The 20,272-nt window shown below is 50.0% G+C and overlaps 1 protein-coding gene across 2 annotated transcripts in view; it reads left to right on the top strand.

The window, feature by feature from the left end:
* Positions 1 to 2,718: 2,718 nt before the first annotated feature.
* Positions 2,719 to 20,272, top strand: part of DGKD (diacylglycerol kinase delta) — a gene marked incomplete at its 5' end in the record, with an annotated part of 63,553 nt that continues 45,999 nt past the window's right edge. The window contains 3 exons of one of the 2 annotated variants that reach the window (XM_084291935.1): positions 2,719 to 2,871; positions 17,740 to 17,850; positions 19,991 to 20,071. In XM_084291935.1, coding sequence (XP_084148061.1) covers positions 2,719 to 2,871; positions 17,740 to 17,850; positions 19,991 to 20,071 — 345 coding nt within the window. The remainder of the gene's footprint in view (positions 2,872 to 17,739; positions 17,851 to 19,990; positions 20,072 to 20,272) is intronic. The other variant, XM_084291936.1, reaches the window with a different exon arrangement.

The raw sequence follows: 20,272 nt of genomic DNA, 5'->3' as shown, positions 1-20,272 counted from the left end.
GAAAACAAGAACGTTTCCTCAACTGATGAGTGATGAAAACAGCAAGCTGCTAGAGAAGCTGTATAGTCTGGCATCGTTTAGAAATTTAGGACCTAGGTTCCTGGTAAACTGCATGTTCTGAGTGCATACATTGTCTTTCAAGGATCAGTAGACGTAAAATCATGAATCTCTGTTGCTTACTAAAAGCTTTAGCTCTATAAAAGTGTAGCAAACTCAACATTTCATGCTTACGCTAGTTACCAGAGGAGGGCGGGAAGGCTGCTCTGCCGTGACATCTGCTTCAGTGGCACCTAACAAAATGGTGGTTATTTTCACCACTGATGAGGTCTTAAACGATGGCTTGTGCAGCCTGCTTACACTTAGCTGGGGTCACAGAGTCTCTGCTTTTTAAATGCTAGTGAACTAAGTTCTAGTTTGAATGGCTGGCTTGCTGCCTTTGACTTGAAGTTCCTCAGTGGACTGTGCAAAATTGATTTTATTTCCTTTTGTTTGCTTTTGCATTTTTCCTTTATCAAATTCATCTAGTTAATATTTTTAGTGCTTGCACTGTCCTCATGTATTGCTTATATCCATTTGCTCTAGCATTAAATGTCTTGCAAGTCATCTTTCACAGCAGCTGTAATGCTGAGATACTATGTTAGCTTTTTCTCAATATAATAGTTATGTTATTAAAGATCAGGGAAATGTGCACTGTACATGAATTTCTTAACAAAGATCCCTATATACAAACCCAAACAGAGAACTGGTAGTCTAGGCTAATGCTATATATAATCTAGTTTCCCATATGCAACAGTACTTCAGAAGAGGGTACAATAAAATTAAGGAGGAAATCACAGGGCAGCCTGCCCTGAGGAGGCTTTCCCTACATCTATCTGCCAGAGATCAGTTTGTGCTCTAAGAAATGAGATTGTACTCTGCAAACATTGGTGTCTCTTGTTGATCTGGATATTCTCATTGTCTGTGTATAAGTCTAATCCTTTCCAAAGTCTCATGTAGACCTTTGCTGAAGTGAGTTGCATCAGCTAATTACATGTTGTGTGTAAAAAGACTGATGTTTTCTTTTTCTTGTTTTTGTTCTAACTCCGTTTTTCAATGTCTTTGGTTTCAATTCTCCTGGAAAGTCTGAATATTGGGCCTATGTTAAATAATATAAATTTATGTATCTTACCCTATGCACTGGAAACTGGATTTTTGAGCTTCCCACTTAGACCCTAGCTATCAGTGGTGACCACTTTGTAGAGAAGCAAATGAGAGACATGTTTTAGAGATGTCCATTTCCTCCCAGCAGGAGTGGACTCTCACGAATGCTTGCTGTAAGCAAGTTGCACTTCCGTCCTGCTTCAGACTGCAGAGGTTGGATAAACTTAGCTTGCCTGCTCTCTGGCTTTGGTTTCTGTTGGTAACTATAACCTATGAGAGCAGTCTGCTTTGGAGAAACACATGGGGTACTCTCAGGCATTTCTGCAGAATGATGCTATATTTAGGTCTCATTTTTTGAGCAAAGATCAGTTTGTGTTTTTTTTGTTGTTTTTTTTTTTTTTCCTGTTCGCATGTTTTCTCTTACTGATACCATCAGGGTTACAAGCCCTACTTTTAGAAATGGCCCAAAGCCTTTAACCAAACAACCTTATATGTGGCCTCTAACACAGATTTGGTTAAAAACAAAGCCTTCTGGTTTGCTTTATCATGGTCTGTAAACTGGGGTTGTGTTAAGATGCTGAAAGCAGAGAGCTGAAGACCACAGCTGACTCCACGGCTCCATCAGTGCTCTGCCTTCACACCACCTGTTGGTGTTTGTCTCTGTTGCAGCTGTTTCACCTTAGATGAAATTGCAAGAGGCAGTGGGTTTGGTTCACCCTTTCTCAGCATTGTGTACTGAGCTGCTAATGAATCACCACAACTGTTTTCAGGTGTTCCTAGTCAGTATAACTTCTGTGGGCTCCATTTATGTTTGTTTTGTTTTGTTTTGTTTTGTTTTGTTTTGTTTTGTTTTGGGGGGGGGGGTCAGGCTTCTGCACGTGGATTTCTGGAAGGATCTTTCTAATGATTGCTCTGGTATTACTATTAATTTTTGGTGACTCGGGGACATACTGCTATGGTAAGGCTGAGTAAAATGTTGGTAGTGGAGAGGGTGGTCTTGGAGAGCTGGTGCTCAGAAACTCCTTTAAAGAAATTAAAAAGAGGAGTGGGGCCACTTTGTGACCATCTTCCCCATCCTCCTCTGCAGTGCAGCTTCTCCCACAAAGGCTTTTCCTTCAGTGTCCCTGGCAACCTTAGAGCCCTTTTTCTTCTCCTTTGTGGCTATCAAGCGTGTGGGACATCTGTTGCTGCCCGCTTTTCCTCTCACACGCATCTGTGGTGATGACTTCAGTCACAAAGTCACCCTGCGCTGGGGAAAGGGTGGAGCCACCCGCTTCACTCGCTCCTTGTGCCTGCAGGCAGCCCCTTCGCCTCCCGGCTGTCGCCTCAGCCCGTGCGGGGCCGCTTGCGGGAGCTCTCCCCTGCCTCAGGCTCCACGCAGCGGGGCCGCGACCGTTCGTGTGGCGCCCGGCAGCGGCCGCCCTCTGGCAGCGGGAGGGCGCGGGCCGGGCCGGCCGCCAGGGGGCCGTGCGGGGCCGTTCCGTGCCGCTGGGGCCGGGCCGCCCCGCGCCGCTCGGGGCCGTGAGGCGGCTGCAGCGCGCGGCGCGGGGCGGGAGGGGGCGCCGGGCGCGGCGCAGCATGGCGGCGGCGGGCACCGCGCAGCCACGGGCCGGGCCGGCCGCCGCCGGCGCCGCGGCGGACGAGTCGTCGGACAGCGAGCCCGAGCAGGAGCCGGGCTCGCCGCAGAAGCTCATCCGCAAGGTCTCCACGTCCGGGCAGATCCGCCAGAAGGTGCGTGAGGGGCGGCCGGGGGGGGAGCCGCAGGGCCTCGGGCTCCGCGCCGCCTCCGCCTCCCCCGCCCGGCCTGCGCCGCCCCCGGGACCGGCCGGGCCCGGCTCGCCCCCGAGGGCACCGGCCGGGGACCCCCCCCCCCTCCCCCCAGCCCCAACCGCCCCTCGGGGGCTCGCCCGCCGCCCACCCCCTCCCCGCCCTCCGGGACCGACTCGGGCCCCCTCAGCCCGAAGCTCCGGCCCCGAGGCGCCCCCGCCGCAAACCCCCCGCAGGTGCCGCCGCGGCTGCCCCCCAAGTGCCCTTCAGGGGCCGCCGGCGACCCCCGCCCCGGCCCAGGGCTCAGGAGGGGAGGGGAGGAGAAGGGAGGGGAGCGGAGCTGCCTGCCCCGTCCCGTCCCGTCCCGTCCCAACGGGGGCCGCACCTCGCCCCCGTCCCCTCGCGGCTCCCCGCCGTGAGCTCTCGCTGCACACAGGGCCGAGAGCGGCTCCCTCCGAGCTGCCCCCTCAGGCTCGACCCCCAAGGACGGTCCCTGCCCACCCCCTGAGGCCGCAGCTCCCTTCTCCCCCTGCATCCCCGCCTTCGTGCCTTCCTCGAGGGCCTGTGCCCCGGCTCATCTCCCTGTCACGCCGTGCCCTCCTCCGCTGGCCCTTTCCCAAGCCCCTCGCCCTGTGGGCAGCTGGCAGCCCATCGCGTCCACCCCATTCCCAGCCCTGCTCCAAGCCGTGCGGCTGCTGCCGGCATCCCCTGCGTGCCTCCCGCAGCATCTGCCCCTTGCTGTCCTAGTCTCGTCCCAGTCCTCCCCATCTGCTCCTCTGCTATTGTTCCCTTCTGTAGCGGTGCTGCGTAGCCTCCCGTCTGGTCAGGCACTGGTCTCGTGGCTGGTTAGCCTTTGTTCCCAGCTCTCTCTACCTCGCTTCACCTCCCTGGTCTGGCAGCGGTCCTGTCTGCACTGATTCCCTCAGAGCATTTTTCCCTTAGGCTGGTTGTGGAGCAGTAGGGCCATTTTTAGGGATAGTGACGGTATTTTGCTCCCCAGGAGGAGCTGTAGTTGTAGTTCCTCTGTATTGTTAGTGTAAGAGAAAACGTGAAGATTTCCTTCAGTCTTAGGCTAGGAAACACCCACAGGGAGTTGCCCTCTTCTGTACTATTTTTACTATAGCTGCATGATTTTTCTCTGTAGTGGTGAAAGTCCTGTGTAACCCTTGGATTGTCGCGTGATGTGCTTCTGCTTGGAAATGCCGGGGTCATTATTCTGCCATCGCATTGCTGTTGTCCCTGGGGCATGGGCAGGCACAGTTGCTGCTGTGGGGATGCAGGAGGCTTGCCCGGTGCTGACGATGCTTATCTATTTTCTGCTGCAAAGGAGAGCAAACGTCTGTGTGTGGTGCGGAGCCTGAAGCGTTATTCACAGGGATCTTTTTCTGCGTGGTAGTTTGCCTTACTTCTGAACACACACACACATTGCCGTTCTGCTCGCTGTCGTTTTGCTACACTGGTCCCAGTTCCCCCCCACAGCCAAGCGCAGTCAGACCCGAGGCCCGTTGGCTCGCTTCATCACGCGTGGCCGAGCTGCTTCCTCTGTCTGCCGAGCGTGCTGACCCTGCCATTCCCTCCTTCTTTTTGGACACTGGGCAGGTGGGACGGTTCCTTCGGCCACAACAGCAAACGGTGCTGCTCTCTGAGCGGGGTGACGCTGGATGCTAGATCTCGGACCTGCTGCAGGTGGCCTGAGCTGGTCTGTTCATCGGCTGTGGAAAGAGAAGCCTTTTGTGGTCATCTCCTGCACGGTGGGGGTGCTGAACAGCAGAAATTTGTCCTGCAGGAGAGTGGATGAGCTTTGTGATTTCTTGCTACCACCTGGGGCAGGGGGCTTGTGCATGCAGGGAGGAAGGATGCCAGGGTCTGACTTTGGTACTTCTGCGGTGGTGTCTGTGATAAGAACAAGGGCAATGCCTTCCTCGGTGCTGCTGTGGGACTTCCAGCTGACGGCAGGGTGTTAAAGATGAGAAGGTAAAAGGTGCACTGAATTTTACTTTTGTTTGAATAAAGCCGAACGCGTCCGCATGTTCCTACTTAATCATTTGCCCTGTTTTACATCACTTCCTGCGTCAGCATGGCTGGAAAAAGCCTAAACCAGCCACTTGTATTACGTGAACATAAACATGTTAAGAACGAGGATTATAAACAGATATTGTCCACAGCTATTAAGCCTCCCATGTGTTAATCTGCAGAAGACTTCAACTAAACAGTGTCAAATTTTGTAAGTCAGCCCAGGTATTGTGATACCGAGGATTGATTGCTTCTGTTGCTTTTCCATGTCCTTTATTTCACTGTCATCTTTCCTGCATGCTGCTCTATGTGTGCTTTTCCTTGCCCCGAGGGCAGGGAGCAAAGACATCTCTGTGGCTACTCATTGTTCTGCTGAGGAGGCTTTGAGGATGTTGCTTCCTCAGTGAAGCAGACCTGAGTTTTAATTTGTCTGTTGAATGACGGAGAGCAGGCTGCAGTAAGCTGTAGGAGCTGTTGGACAGGTCCATCAGAGTGACAGTAAGAGATGCAGGAAGACTTTTACCGTGCCCGAAGGCTGTAAATCTCATCTAACCACATCTTTTGCTGCAGTTAGCACGAGATCGTGCCTGTAAGTACAGTTAAATCACAAGAGAAGCTTGCTGTTAAGGCAGCTTGGGTGTGAAGCCTGCTGTAGCTGTGGAGCTCCTCCGAATTTACTTGTTTGTCAGTCAGTTGCGAGCACGTTGATGATGTCTTTTGCTTCTTCTGGTTCTTGTACCTCGGGCTCTCCCAAGAGAAGCTGTAAAATGAAAGTGCTCACAGGACCAGCAAACCTCAGTGGACTTGCTTCTGAGCCTGCAGGTCGCCTGGCTGTGTTCTGCTGAAACACCCCGCTGTAGTAATACTGCGGGGCACACAGGGCTGCTTGGGTTTGTGGCTACTCGGACTTCAGTGTGCAGGGCCTGCAGAAAAATCACAGCTTGTGTGTGTGCAACTGAAAACTCTGCCCCTTGCGAGGATACGGGGCAGGGGGAGCAGAAAGCTGAGTGTCTGGAAAGTTGAGTACTGTGTATTAATGTACTTATTTATTTTTAGCTAGAAGGAGCTTTAGAGGAAGAGAAGAAGATAGGCAGAGAAGTGTGTTTAGCAGTCTCTCGATGATTGTTATTCAGGGGACAGAAAAAGCAGTAGCGTGATAAGGTATAGCTTGTAGTGGAACTGCTGCTGTCTGGGCTGGCAGAGCAGCAGGCTGCACAGACTGCTCGATCAGCCATTTTGAGACCTGTCGGACCTGTACCAGCATCGGGCTGCACAGAACACCGCTTGGAGCCCCTCTCCTGGTCTCAGGCTTGCATTGGTGCAGCCAAAGAAACGGTTGGTCGACTAAGATAAAGTGGTTTTGATCGGATGGGACTTAGGAACGAGCCAAAATAAAACAGAGGAGGATGATGCCTGAGGTGAGGTGACAGCAGGAGCCCCAGGTCCCACCTTCTGAGCAGCACTGGGGACTCGACTGAGTGGTAATAACACTGGCTCAGTCCTGACCTGCTGTGGGCGAAGGCAAAGTGACATCAAAAGTGGTCCTGGGAGCTGAAGGCGTGAAGCAGAGGAGCACCGCACGTTCTATGGGCACTGGCAATGAAGTGCTCTTCCTCCTTTACACTTGCCCTTTCGTTGGAAGCGTCACGTTACAAAGCTCGGAAAGCAGGAGAAGGGATGAACAGGGCGTCCTCGTTTCATTCATCAGCTGGCTGTAATTCCCAGCAGGCCCCTGGTGGTGTGGTGAGCTTTCAGTTTGTTTATCAGGCAGGATTTCAGCAATGCCCTTGGGTGGCATCAGGAGGAGGCTTTGTTTAGACTAGGGGTCTAACTTCTGTTTACTTGAGGAGCAATTTTTCTGTAGCTTTTCAGTTTTATACCCATTCATCGTTACCTTGAACTTTTTAAGACAGATTTGCAGTATGTATTTCAACAGACTCGCAAACAGAGCGAGCAGCGCTCTGAGCTTGGATATTGGAGCTGTCTAGCTCCCGTAGCAGAGAGATGTCAGCTTAATTTATGCTATGAAAAGCAGGATAAATTACCTGGTATGAAGCTTTCAGCTGCTGTGAACAGGCTTTGTGCAGTATCTGAGTTTTTGATGTCGATGCTGTGTAGCAGCCCATGGTATAGATGGACTTTGGTGCTGCGGGAGGTTGGGATTCTCTTTCTGATGACTAGCTTTGAGGTCTAGGAGCCCCCTCCCCCCCAAAAAAAATGTACAAGCAAGGAAAAACAAGAGGAAGCAAAATGTTTCTCCGCATCTTTGTGCAAGCTCCCACAGCAGCCCAAACTGAGTTCTCCAACATATGGCAGGCAGCAGAAGCAACTGAAGAAAGCTCATTTTATTTCTCCTTGTATTGGCTAATAGATAAAAACGTCATTTTTTATAGGTAAAGCAGTGTTATTTTTATTTCTGGAGGGCAAATGCTTTAAGATTTTCTCAGAAAAGATGAGGATAAGGAAAATGAGCAGTTTGTTAGCTTGATACAAGTATTAAAATCAGTATTAAGATGAGAAACAGTGCATTTTAATAAAGAGACACTGTAAAAGAAAAGTGTCACAAATAAGGAGGGAATTTTCAGGAAATTATGGTTTAATTCACATTCTGTCCGTGGCACCCTCTGCTAAAACATATTGAAATGTCTGATTTTGCTATGCTGTCTTCTAACAGGGTGTCTAGAAGAGGGCATTTCACATTTATGGCTTCATTTATGGCTTCACATGCCGTAAACTGTGCTGGTTCATGCTTTAGTTCTGGTCAGAATTGGGAACTCCTCACTTAAAAGAGAGGCAGTTGCTGCAAAGTTCTTGTGGTTGAATCCAAAGCAAACTTCTTGAACACAGGCTTAAAGCTGTGAATTTCCTTGGATTAACACCACAGACAGACTTGTTCCTTCTCTGAACGCTGAGGACAAAGGATTTCAGGCTGTGTTACCCTGCTGCAGGAACGTTTTTGCCTTTTAAACTACATTATGTTTTGCATGCTCTTCAGACTCATCTGTTCTGACAAAATTTGGGAAGCCTCCCAGTGCTGCGTTACCATTGGTGTACTGCGTGTTTGCCTCGCTGCTGGAGATTTTTGGATGCTATGTGAAAGCAACAGCTGTTACTTCCTTTTTAAAAAAAAAAAAGAAAAACACAAAACAAAACAAAGCACAAAACCACACACACTTGCAGCTTTTCTCCTTCTAACTATAGTTCTGGTTCCAGGAACTAAAGAGCTAACATCAAACTTTTGCACGTTTTGAGAACATAGATTTACCGAGGCCGCATTGCCAAGAAGTACAATGTGAGGCTGGTGACTGTTCTTTCAAAAAAAAATTAGAGACAAAATAAAAGAAGTTTTTCTTTTTTTTTTGAAACAAAACTAAATCACCTGTTTAGAGTACTTCACTCGCCCCAAACCTATTGTTATCAAAAATATTTTTTTATATTTTACTTTGGAAGAGTACTGGATTATGAATGAAAATTGTGAAATGCTTATCTGCAGTTTCCCTGATAAGAAAAGTCAGTATAGCATCTACAACACTGTAAAATTCGTATTTTACCTTCTTAAAATACAAATCTGATGGTTATTCTTTCTAAAGCAGCAGATGTACCTTCCTATTTTAAAGGAAAACAGAAGTGAGATGACAGGTTTTTGTATTCTCCATTTCCCTGAGAGTTTAAGATGTATGCTGGGGATTGTCACAACAGCATCAGATCTTTTCAGAGCAAAATACCGTTCGAGGAGAAAACCTCTTCCTCTTGGAATATGTTTTTTCAAGGTTTCAAAGTCCCAAACCTTTACTGAAATGGATTCGACTTAACTCTTCCACTCCAAGTGGTCATTGCTTCTCGTTTCCCTGAAGATTTGTGTAGGTGCCCCTTAATGAAAGGAGGTGCTTCTGCTTGGCTCCACAGCCCTGCGGGACAGCTACCCGGGGACAGGTCGGCTTGGGGCTGACGAACAGAGGCAGCAGCAGCAGTCCTCGCCCCCAGCTGCCATCTGCCGTGCTCCCTTCTCATGTAAGGCATTCCCGAAAGTGGGGATGTTGCGGGGACCACAGCTCACTGCCCTCCTGCCACGGAGGAACGAGGCAGCGTGCCAGGCTGCAAGCTGGCTGCTGGGTTAGGTGATCGATCAATACGCGAGTAGTCCCTCTGGTTTTAGGGGGAAATCTTACTTACTCGCAGTCTCTCTGCTAAATCGGGAAGTTTTGCATCTGCTGCCTATTTTGATGTTGCGGTTTGCTTTTTTTTTTTTTTGCAAGAGGAAACACCGTGTTGATTACATAACGTTCATATCGCACACGTTGTGTTCGAGTCTCAAACGGTGGGATAATTATAGCCTTGCAGTATCCTGGCTGGGAGAGGCGATACCACCTCTGCTTCCTACACGCAGTGCTGAGATGCATCCGTCCTGCGTGAGATGCAGGCATCGCCCGGGGTGTCTCCAGGGGAGCTGGGAACTCGGGCAGGTGCTGCAGCACCAGGGCAGCCTCCTGACCCCTGGGCCAGCCTTTTCAGCTGCTTCTTGCCAGAAGCACAGCAGATAACACAAGAGGGATGCGTTGGCTGCTTTACAAACTGCTCTCCTCTGAGGCAGGTCACAGCACTCTCTGATGGTGCAGCTCTGTTGCTGAGGTTTTATTAAAAAGCAGCATTCTGGGAGCTCGTGCCAGAGCCTTCTGTTCTGTTTCGCTCAAAGTTAACAAAACGGTGTTCCCAGGGCTGTGCTAATCTCCCCTGTTGTTGCTGGTGATGATCGAGATGTCTTGGCATGGTCCGAGGTATTTGCAGGACATTAAAACAGGGAAAATGGAAAAATAAATTAAAAACTTTGGAGTATCCTTTAAAAACTATGTTAAATGGATGAGGAAAAAAAAACTTAAAAGCATAGGTTGTTTAATACATAAATATGGAAAATCTGATAACGACGATTGTTACAGATGAGATAAAAATAAATTCTAGGATACCTTAAGTATTAATTAAATGGCCAAAGGCCAAAAGCTGCTTTCTGCTCGCAGCAGTGTAATCCCATGGAATACCAGTCGGAGTAAAAGGAGCAGGATTTGGCCCCACTTCTACCAGCTGCTACCAAATAAGGCTCCTCGCAGGATTCAGTAGCAGAGCTGATGGCAATCCAGACACAGCGGGAGGAAGCCCTGTTGTTCTCCGAGCCTCCTTGACACCAGGGGAGGGGGTTCAGTTTCCCTCCTCAAGGTGCGACTTTCACTTCGCCGTGTCCCGAGGTTCCCATACCGGTACTTTCTGCTGGCTTTTCCTTCCTACTTGGCCGGGCTCTCCATGACATTTAGCAGGATGGGAAGGATGGGGTGGTTATGAGCGTGAGGATGAGATCCCCAGCTGTATTCTGGATGTGCCTTCCCTGACGTTCGCTATTGTACTAGCTGCGAGCGCGCCTTCCCTGCCCGATACTGCTTTACCAGATGGCCCTGACATGCCGCGATGGTAAGTGCCCGGCTCCTTCTGCCTGACGCTGAAGTGGATGGGAGGGCTGAGACGGCCGGCAGGGCTTTGGGGTAATAATTTGGCTCTGCGGGATCAAGAGCGTTAAGCAAGCTCTGGCTGTAGCGCTGGAGGGCTCCCCTGTGCTGGGTGCAGCACCGTGGCTCGGCGCGGGGTTGCTCTGCTTCCAGTGCTGCTTCCAGTGCTGCTGCCTCTTGCCTCTCCGCTGCGGAGCAGTGTGCTGCGGCGTTGGGAGCGGGGATTTGGTGGTGCTGGGGTGGGGCCGTGGGACAGGCGGCTCTCAGAGCTGGGGGTTTCCCAGCAGGTGATATGTTGCAGAGCTTTCGGCGTCTATGGGGAAAACATGGCTTGGTTAAGCTGGTGCTCTAAGGAAGGGATGTAGGCGTGCACGTGTAATTAAGATGATAGAAAAAATAGCAGATTGCTTTTTCATGTTTGCCTTGAAACGTCTGAAGTTCATGTTTAATTAGTGCCCTTTAAAATTTTTAATTCGCTCCAAGGTTTTCAGGTAACTTTTAAACCATTGCTTTTTTGGCTTTGGTTATCTCTGGATAGATTTGAACCATTCTCTTTCATCAGTGTTTTAGTGTGCTGGGGTGACTTGAGCTCCATGCTCAGCTCCCCTCTTTGATAAATGTGTTTGGGAAGGATGCCTGGAGCCTACGGAAAGCACACTGAGGGCTTACGCCGGTAGCGTGCCAGGAGTTGTCCAGCTACGAACTCATCCTGAATCAGAGAGTGCTGGGGTGCTCTTCGTTCCGCGCTCTGGGTTGCTGACCAGATCATTCATCTATTTTAAGTGCTTCGCTTGGAGCCCTGTAACCCAGCTACTTTCACCAGGGAGCTGCGTGCTGATATGCTGCTATGTCGTATTTCCTTTCCCATATATGTGCAACCTTTCTGCCTGCTTTCGGAGTTGGTTTTCTGTGCTAATTTTTTCACTCTGCAAGTGCTCACTCCTTCTAGGAGAAAATCATCAACATCAGCAGCAGTGAATGTGGTATTGAACAGAAGCTGGTTCCGAGACCTATTCCTTGTTTACCAGCCACAGCATTCGCTGACAAAGAACGAGGTGCTTGAACCTTTTATTTACCCATTCCGAGGCTGATTCTAGCTGCAGCCCAATTGGTACAAACTCCTGTTTTTTGCTGGCGATGCTGAGAATAAGTTTGGGCTTCCTGTGTCACAATACCGTGGCTGCACTTTTGGCAGAGCGCTGCAGGTGGCTCTGGGTCCCTCTGGGGCTGTGCTGCAGCTGCCTGCCGAGCTCCCCAGCTCTGCCAGCGCGGCCGGGGCACGGCAGGGAAGATGATTGCCAGGGGAGGTTGCACTGAGCCCTGTGCTGCAGCCTGCCACGGGTGCTTCCTGCTTCGTAAAACACAGGTTATGAAAATGAAGCATACGTAGGGGATGGCCAGCGGCAGCATAGGCCGTACCCCTTCGGTGGAGAGCACGGCTTCTGCTGCTGGCCTGTTGACTCACAGCCCTGGCTTCTCTTCTGGCATTTGATTCCTGTGGTTGACCTCTGATTTTCTTTTCCTTTTTCCCCTCTTCTGAAGTCCTTTTGTTGCAGTGAGTTCACGTAATGTCTTGTCCTTTTTGTACCAGTGGAAGATATCGCAGTGTGTTTTTCGCTTTTGCAAGAGCCGAGTGTGTTACATGTGGAGCTCGCAAACAGGACCAAGTAACCCCTAAGTTGCTCGTGCTCCACTATAGGTCTGTACAACTCTCTGTGTCCCATACTTAGCACTGCTTTACTGATCCACATTTCCCCCCTCTAAGCTTCCTGGAGTTAATTTCCAGGGTGTGACCACTGTCTGGTGGAAGGATGTTGCTCTCGGATTAGCTTGTTAACCCCTAGCCTTTTGACCTCTCATGTCTTATTCTTCAGGGTTGGTTAGATTTATTCCTGTAGGTTCTTTGTCAGATTTTCTGTATTTCATCGGTTTTGTAATTTATCTGCATTAGTTCTGTATTTATGACCACAGAGCTTTTATAGAAGCAGCTACTGAAACTGTTTTACTCAAGGCAAGGTGCAGTACTCCAAATCCCTACCTCCCTTAGCTTGCCCAGGGTATCTTGCCGTGTTTATGGGGTGACTGCAGCTGCTCCCATCTCCTTTGCCACCGCTCGCCCAGAGTCAGTGGCTAGACAGGGTTGTTTGGTCCCCAGGGATCATCCACTCTCACCCTTACAAAAATTCCTAAACAAGGTACGTAAAGACAGGCTGTCAGTTCTGCATCTGCATTTTGATTTTGCTCTCTTCTTCTCTGTGCAATTAGTTCTTTCTTTGGTTATTTATTTGTTGTTTGGCATCAGCAGCCTGTTCGAAGTTTTATAGTACGTACAAATAAAAACAGTCTGTGCCCTGAAGTTTTTACATTCTGGAGACACATGGAAAACAGAGAAATCCAGATGTTGAGACTTTGGTATATAGGATTCTTTAGTTGCTGTTTAGATAGCTTCGAATCCTTGTGTTTTCAACTTTTGTGCAGTTCTTTCCTGCAAAGCACTGGAAAGAAATACCACCGGAGCAAAATTCTTGTTTCAGATGCGCTGCCCTGAGTGCCTGTCCCTAAGAATATGTCATGATCTCAGCTGTAAAATAGGTTGCATTGTTCTTCGCCCTCCGTATCGAACGCAGTTGGCGCCTCCCCGTGCCACAGGACACTTGCCAGTCTGACAGCTGGCTACGGCTGCTGGTTGCCCTCAGCCTGGCTTGCGAGGTCGGGGGTTCTCGATGAGGAATTTGGGCGCACCAAAGGCCCTGCTCCCAAAGGGGGCCAGAGAGCGAGGCCTCGCAAAAGGATGGGCTGCCTCTGCGCCTGGCGTCATGGGTTGTGCCACACGCAGGAGGAACAGGAACGCACGCCGAGCAGAGCCGAACCGCGGTGCCATCGTTCCTTTCAGTAGACTCAGCCACGTTATCGGCGTAAAAAGCATTTCATCTCTGGTCTCTGATGTGGCTTAGCGGATGCAGAGCCACCTCAGGCAAGCAGTGCTACAAGAAACACGGCCGCGTCTCGTAGCTTGGTGTGCGGCTGCTGCTGGTCGCTCGGTTCCGTGCTCTCGGTGGTGGGATCGCCCTGAGGGGAAGTCAAGCCCTGGAGGCGTTTGACACCATTCCCACCGAGGCCGGTGGCAAAACTTTTGTGTCATCACTTCAGGATTAGGCCTACACGCTGCACCCGTTTGGACAGGAGAAAGGTGAGGAGGTATTATTTACCTTCCAAAATGCCAAGCTTTACACGGGGAGGAGTGGTAGCAGGGGGAGGGTTGTGTATTGCTCATGGTGAACTGATTTTTTTTCTGCAGGAAGTCACTTTTCTTCAAGGCCAAAGATAAAAGATGATGAAATGCTAGAAATGTCTTCGGCCCTGCCTTTCAGCTGTCGAGTCGTGCTCTTTGCAGAGATGCTTAAGGCTCTGCTTTGTGCATTGTTGCTTTAAATTGTCAGTTTGTTCAGCAACCTTTTTTTGTATTGTCTTGTCATAGGAGAAATGGGGGTCACTGCAACCAGCAGCACATCCCTGTGGGTTTGATTCAAAATTCTTTATTTTTTTCATGGTGCTGTCTGCCTGTGCAATGCCTCGCCACGGGACATGTGCTGAGAGAGGCACAGCTGGACAGAAAGCAGCCTGGGTAGATCCTTCACAAGCAGTACTTGTGTTTATCCCCAGTAGGATGCACCTAATCAGACCTCATCGTGCTGCAGGGCAGCAGCTTTTCCCATGGGATCCAACTAAAAAGGGCACTAAAAATGGCTTCGACTCTTATTTTTTTCCTGTGCGGGAGAAGTAATTCCACATTTGTCTGGGTGAGCAGCACGGTTAGTAATCTGGTCAGAGCAGATCTTCGATTAAGCATGCTGCAGAGAGGCTGGGGAGCAGAAATCACTGTTCGGCTCCCCCTTTTACTTGGTTCTGTCACTCTGCTGTCAGGTCCTTCCCCAGTTAATTTCCTTCAGCTGCATTCCTCCGCAAGTAGCAAGTCCTTTGGCTGTAAAATTAAAATAGAGGAGGGGAAAGGCAGCGATGTCTGAATCATTTTATAAAGTCATCTTGATCTTATCTCCAGCCCTTTCCGCCCAAACCCACCAAACTCTTTTCGTGAGCGGCGTGCCTATAAATAGAACGGCCGCTCTCGTGCAGAGATGGGCAGCTCTGAAGCAGAGCCTTGTTTTTGCTGAGCAGTGCGTGCGTACGAGAGCGCGAGAGCTCGCTCCTCACTGCCCTTTCGCGTCGGAGTTGGGGAGCCATGAGGTTTGCTATAGATAGAGGCTGGCGGGTGACATAAGCTGCCGCTTAGGGAGGGGCGAGGCGACCTCTGGGATCGTCGCCTTTTGGGTTAAAAAAAGGCAAGAAAGGAAAAAAAAAAAAAAAAAAAGGGTGCTGTTTAAAAGAGGCATGGAGGACTGCACGCCCTGTGCAGAGGTGAGTGAGCCCCGCCGAGCTGCAGGGAGCCGAGCATGGCAGGCGGGAGCTGTGGGGAGGCACTGCAAGAGGGCCTGGGGAGCGCGCGGCTCCGGCTGGCCCCGGGTTAAGTTCTCTGAAGGAGCAGAGCAGCAGAGGCCTGCGATCTCCTGCGAATTGCTATTTTTTGATCAGCCTCTTGGCTGGCTGGGTGTCTGTGGGCTTCACAGCCTGGGAGTCTTCCCCAGGAATTTTTCAGTTCTTTTTTGACTTTAGTTCAGGACTTTGTAGGATTCAGTAGCTACTTTCTCCATCTCCTCTTGTAATTGTGTGTGGTTTTTGTCCCAACGAATGCACAGAAACCCCTCCGTGTTTCTGTTTTAATCTGGAAAATCTCTTGCCACTGCTCCATTTCCTTCCCTGTAGTGTCAGGCTAAAGAGAGCTGCAGAAACGTGTGATTTCTTTAGCCAGGTAAGTCAGACGCTGTTGCTTTATCTGTCGCTTTGAGGCGCAGGTGCTGGAGGCTGAAGTAACCCAGCAGACAGACGAACGTGTGCTTGTAGGGCTCCGCAGAGCTGGGCAGTGCTGTTTGCTCCACTTGGAGCTGGGAGATGGAGACACGCAGAGGGCAAATGATGCTTTTGGGGTCCTGTAAAAAGCCCACAGCAGAGTAGGGGTGAGGGGACCTTTCCCAGTTCCTTCAGCTCTGGCCTAGCCTGCAGGGTCGCTTCGGCAAGGGCTGCTGCGGGGTCTGTCTCTGAGCTCTGTTCTCTCATCTGCTGAAGCTTCAGAGGAAGATCATGGCTGAGTTTCGGATTCGTTGCGTGGTAACGCACAGCACCAGCTCCAAGTAAGCCTGACATCTTCTTTCTGGCTATCAGTGCAGTGCATTGAACTTCTGGACACTAAAGCCGCTCCCAGGTGCCTTACGGCTTACAGGGGTGTGCTCCTACAGCCCTGCCCCTGCCGTGACGGGGGGACATGGAGCCAAGGTGCCTCTCGGCCACAGCTTCGGGGTGCAGGGAGCTGCTGTGGGGGGTGGTTGTCTTTGTTGTCAGCGTCGTCTCTGGCCGGGCGTTGTCTTTCCCTCTTCGTTCTGCTGAAAACAGAGTGGAACATGGGGATTGCCGTTCGAACCGGGCATGCTGGTGTTTGCCTGAGCACCGGCGGGTATTTCTGCCAGTGTGCAGCTGGTTTGGAGAAACAGAGCACTGGGAAGTGGTGAGGCTTGGGGCTCGCTAGCCTGGGGGTGGGCCAGCTCCCAGGCTTCGAGGTCGGTGGTGTTTGCTTTGGAGAAGGTTGGGGAGCTCTCAACCTTCTTGTCCAAGCCAGTGGAGGAAGGTCCGATGCAGCTCCCGAGGCCAGCATCTCCTTTTGGGATCTGGGCGCACGCAGGAGCCCACTCCTCTGCAGCCACTCGTGGGGACAGGCATCGCCGTGGTGCTCCGGCCTCTGAGCTCTCCAGGCAGCGTGAGGATGGCTCAGCCTAGCAAGAGAGAAGCAGCGTTGTCAGGCGGATGTTTCTTCTTATAGTCAGCATTTTTTTTCCAAGTGCTTTTTGAGGAAACTTTGGGCTTGGCAAAGGCCAGCGTGTGTGGAAAGTATTAAAATCTGCAGCTGTTTCAAAAAGGAAAGACCCGCATTAGAAATATATATAGCATTTTAAAAGCAAGTTTAGTGCCCTGGAAAGGATTTCTAAAACAATGTAAACCCTTTGGATCAGTAAGAGTATTTATTTTGTGCTCTGTAGTAGCCTGGCAGTGGATGCGTAACGCTGCGCTTGTGAATTAATTGATGCTCATTGGTTGACCTAACTGCCACAAACCTGGGTCGTGTGGAGACCTCAAGTATGTTAAAGCTGTGTAATTTTCCTGGCATCGAGACACAGAATAACCTGTCTTACAAGACTGCTGGACCACTTGTTTCCTGCATTTTTAACTGGGTGTTTATCGCGTCGGGCTTTCTCAGCAAGACGTGGGTTCCTGGGGAGAGAGGGGGGTTTCTCACGGCGCCACACAGCACCATTTGCTGTTCCAAGGCACTACCTTCAGGCAGTAAGACGGGGCTGAACCCTCAGCTCTGACTTCCCTGCTCTCTGTCTTTCTGAGCCTTTGAGATTATTTTGATGTTGCTGTTGGTATTCAAAATCTGTCCTCAGCAAAGGAATCGAATGTATTTGGCGAAGTAGAATGAAGTGCATGTGGATTAAATACATACCCCTATGTATGCATAGTATGTGAGGGAGCATATGGGACTGTGTATGCTGGTATGTCAATCTAGTTATAAAGCAGTAAAAAAAAAAAAAAAAAGGCAGTGTGCGTAGACAGTTTTGGCACTCCAGCCCTGGGAAATGGCAGCCAGCCAGAGTGTACTGAGGCAGAGCCAAGACTATCTGAAGAATACCAAATGCTGGAGTTGGATATAGCTCCCTCTTCGCTCTAGTTTCCCTCTTCATCCTGTGTGCCTGCAGCTTGTCAGCTCTGTGCCAGGTAGAGGCAGATAATTTTGCAAAGCAGAACTGGAGACGGGGGCAGATATGCTGTGGTGTGAGCATGCTTGTGATCAAATATCAATTAAATGAAAGGCAACTGAAATCTGACCTCAGGGAGTGTAACTGGTACGTTCCCCAAGCCTTTGTTAGACTTGGAGATGCTTGTTCAGTCAGAAGTTATTTCTTGGGTTTGGTATTGTGATAGCACCGGAGACAAGGATGAAACCCCACCCCAGTGTGGGTTATGCATTGTGATGGTTTGATCTTGATAAGTTCCGCTTGCTTATGTGAATGAAATTGTTAAGCACTTCCAGCAGAGGGCACTAAGATTATTGATCTCAAATTGCAGTCTTTTGCTCTACGGATACATACTGGGAGAGCATGAAAGATGCCTGGAAGTAAAATGTGTGCTTCACCCCTCCCCTCTCCTTGTTTTGTAGACCATCATAAAAGAGGGGATGCTGATGAAACAGACCAGCTCCTTCCAGCGCTGGAAGAGACGATATTTTAAGCTGCGAGGACGAACTCTCTACTATGCAAAAACTGCTAAGGTAAGGTCTTGAGAACATTTTACCATTCCAAGGGAAGAAGAAAGTCAGTGTCGGACCCTTGGAGGCAGATGGGTGTCTATGAGAAGGCAGCCCTCAGTTCAGAAAGGATCACATGCTCTGAAAGCACCCATCTTCAGGTTTTGCAGCTGCTAGAAGCTCCCGGTGTTTTGCCTCACACTTTGAAATCCTGTGTTGTTGTGTTGTTTTTTTTTTTAAGAAAAGCATCACGTGGACCTGTGATACTGATTTTCCACCTTTTTTTTTTTTTAATCCCTTGGTACGTTTTATTAGGGAATGGACACTGAATGAATAGAGGCTGAAATAGAAGTGAGAAAATATGAATGAAAAGAAGAAATGGAGGGGAACTTATCACACAACCATAAGGCAGCCATGCATCTGGTTTAGTACGTTGATAGTTCACTAGATATCGTTCTGGCTCCTTTCGCAAGAACTAAGCCTAGTGGTTTTTTGTTGCTTTTTTTTGTTGTTGTTGTTGTTTAAGTAGTTCCTAGTCAAGTCATTGCATTTGCTGACTGAAGACAGGCAAATGTGAGCACCTCTGTTTGGAACTAGACTTCACGTTGCTGGTGCTGAGCCTTTCCTTCAGGTCACAAAAGGCTCTGATGGAGTATGCTAGGCAGACATACAGGCATGTCCCTTTGAATAGTTTGGGTTGGAAGGGATCTTTAAGGTCACCTAATTCCAACCTCCCTGCCATGGGCAGGGACATTTCCCAGCAGACCAGGTTGCCCAAGGCCTCATCTAACCTGGCCTTGAACACCTCCAGGGATGGGACATCCACAGCTTCTCTGGGCAACCTGTGCCAGTGCCTCACCACCCTTTGAGTAAATAGTTTCTTCTTACCATCTAACCTACACCTACCCCTTTTTAGTTTATGGCCATTCCCCCTTGTCCTATTGCTACACCCCCCATCACAAAGTCCCTCTCCAGCTCTCCTGCAGCCCCTGTTAGGCACTGGCAGGCTGCTGGGAGGTCTCCCTGGAGCCTTCCCTTCTCCAGGCTGAAAAACCCCAACTCCTTCAGCCTGTCTTTGTAGGAGAGGTGCTCCAGCCCCTTGATCATCTTTGTGGCCCTCCTCTGGCCTCATTTTAATAGTTCCTTATCCTTCTTGTGCTGGGGGCCCCAGAGCTGAGCTCAGCACAGCAGGTGGGGTCTCACAGGAGCAGAGCAGAGGGGGGAATCACCTCCATCGCCCTGCTGCTTTTGGTGCAGCCCTGGGGATGGGTGGCTGTCTGGGCTGCAAGCACATATTGCTGGCTCATGACAATCTTCTCATCCACCAACACCCCCACATCCATCTCTATAGGGCTGCTCTCAATCCACTAATTGTCCAGCCTGTATTTGTTTTTAGCATTGCCCCGGCCCAGGTGCAGGACCTTGCGTTTGGCCTTGTTGAACCTCATGAGGTTCGCACAGGCCCACCCCTCAGGCCTGTCCAGGTCCCTCGGGATGGCATCCCTCTCCTCCAGTGTGTCAACCACAGCACGCAGCTTGGTGTTGTTGGCAAACTTGCTGAGGGTGCACTCGATCCCACTGTCCACGTCACCGACAGAGCTGTTAAACAGTGCTGGTCCCAGGACTGACCCCCAAGGAGCACCACTCGTCACCGATCTCCACCGGGACACTGAGCCGTTGAGCACAACCCTTCGAGTGCAAGCATCCAGCCAGTTCCTTACGCACCGAGTGATCCATCCCTCAAATCCATGTCTCTCCAATTTAGAGACAAGGATGTCATGGGGGACAGTGTCAAATGCTTTGCACAAGTACAACTGATGTAGATGACATCAGTTGCTCGTCCCCTATCCACCAGTGCTGTAACCCCACTGTAGAAGGCCACCAGATTTGTCAGGCACAATCTGCCCTTAGTGAAGCCATGTTGGCTGTCACCCATCGCCTCCTTATTTTCCATGTGCCTTAGCAGAGTTTCCAGGAGGATCTGCTCCATGATCTTACCAGGCACAGAAGTGAGACCGACTGGCCTGAAGTTCCCCAGGTCTTTCTTTTTTCCCTTTTTAAAAATGGGGGTTATGTTTCCCCTCTTCCTGTCAGTGGGAAGTGGATCTGCTGTGTGTACATCAGATTCACTGATTCATTGGGGGTTTAAATTTTTTCTTTCCAGTCCATTATTTTTGATGAGGTGGATCTGACAGATGCCAGTGTGGCAGAATCCAGCACTAAGAATGTCAACAACAGCTTCACGGTAAGACGAAAGATTTTTGCATTATTTTCCTTTCTTCTTGCATCTTTCACCCACGTCTCTTCTCTTTTGCGTAGGTCAAAAACATACGAACAATCTTCACAGCCTCTTTCACTTACACAAAAACTCATAAACTTTTTTTCCTTACAGCAACCATAACTCATCTCCATGCACGTGGGGAATACTTCAGTTTACTATGTATGG

The sequence above is a fragment of the Netta rufina genome (assembly GCF_964035555.1).
Source record: "Netta rufina genome assembly, chromosome: 9".
NCBI lineage: Eukaryota > Metazoa > Chordata > Aves > Anseriformes > Anatidae > Netta > Netta rufina.
This window is presented reverse-complemented; position numbering and strand designations above follow the sequence as displayed.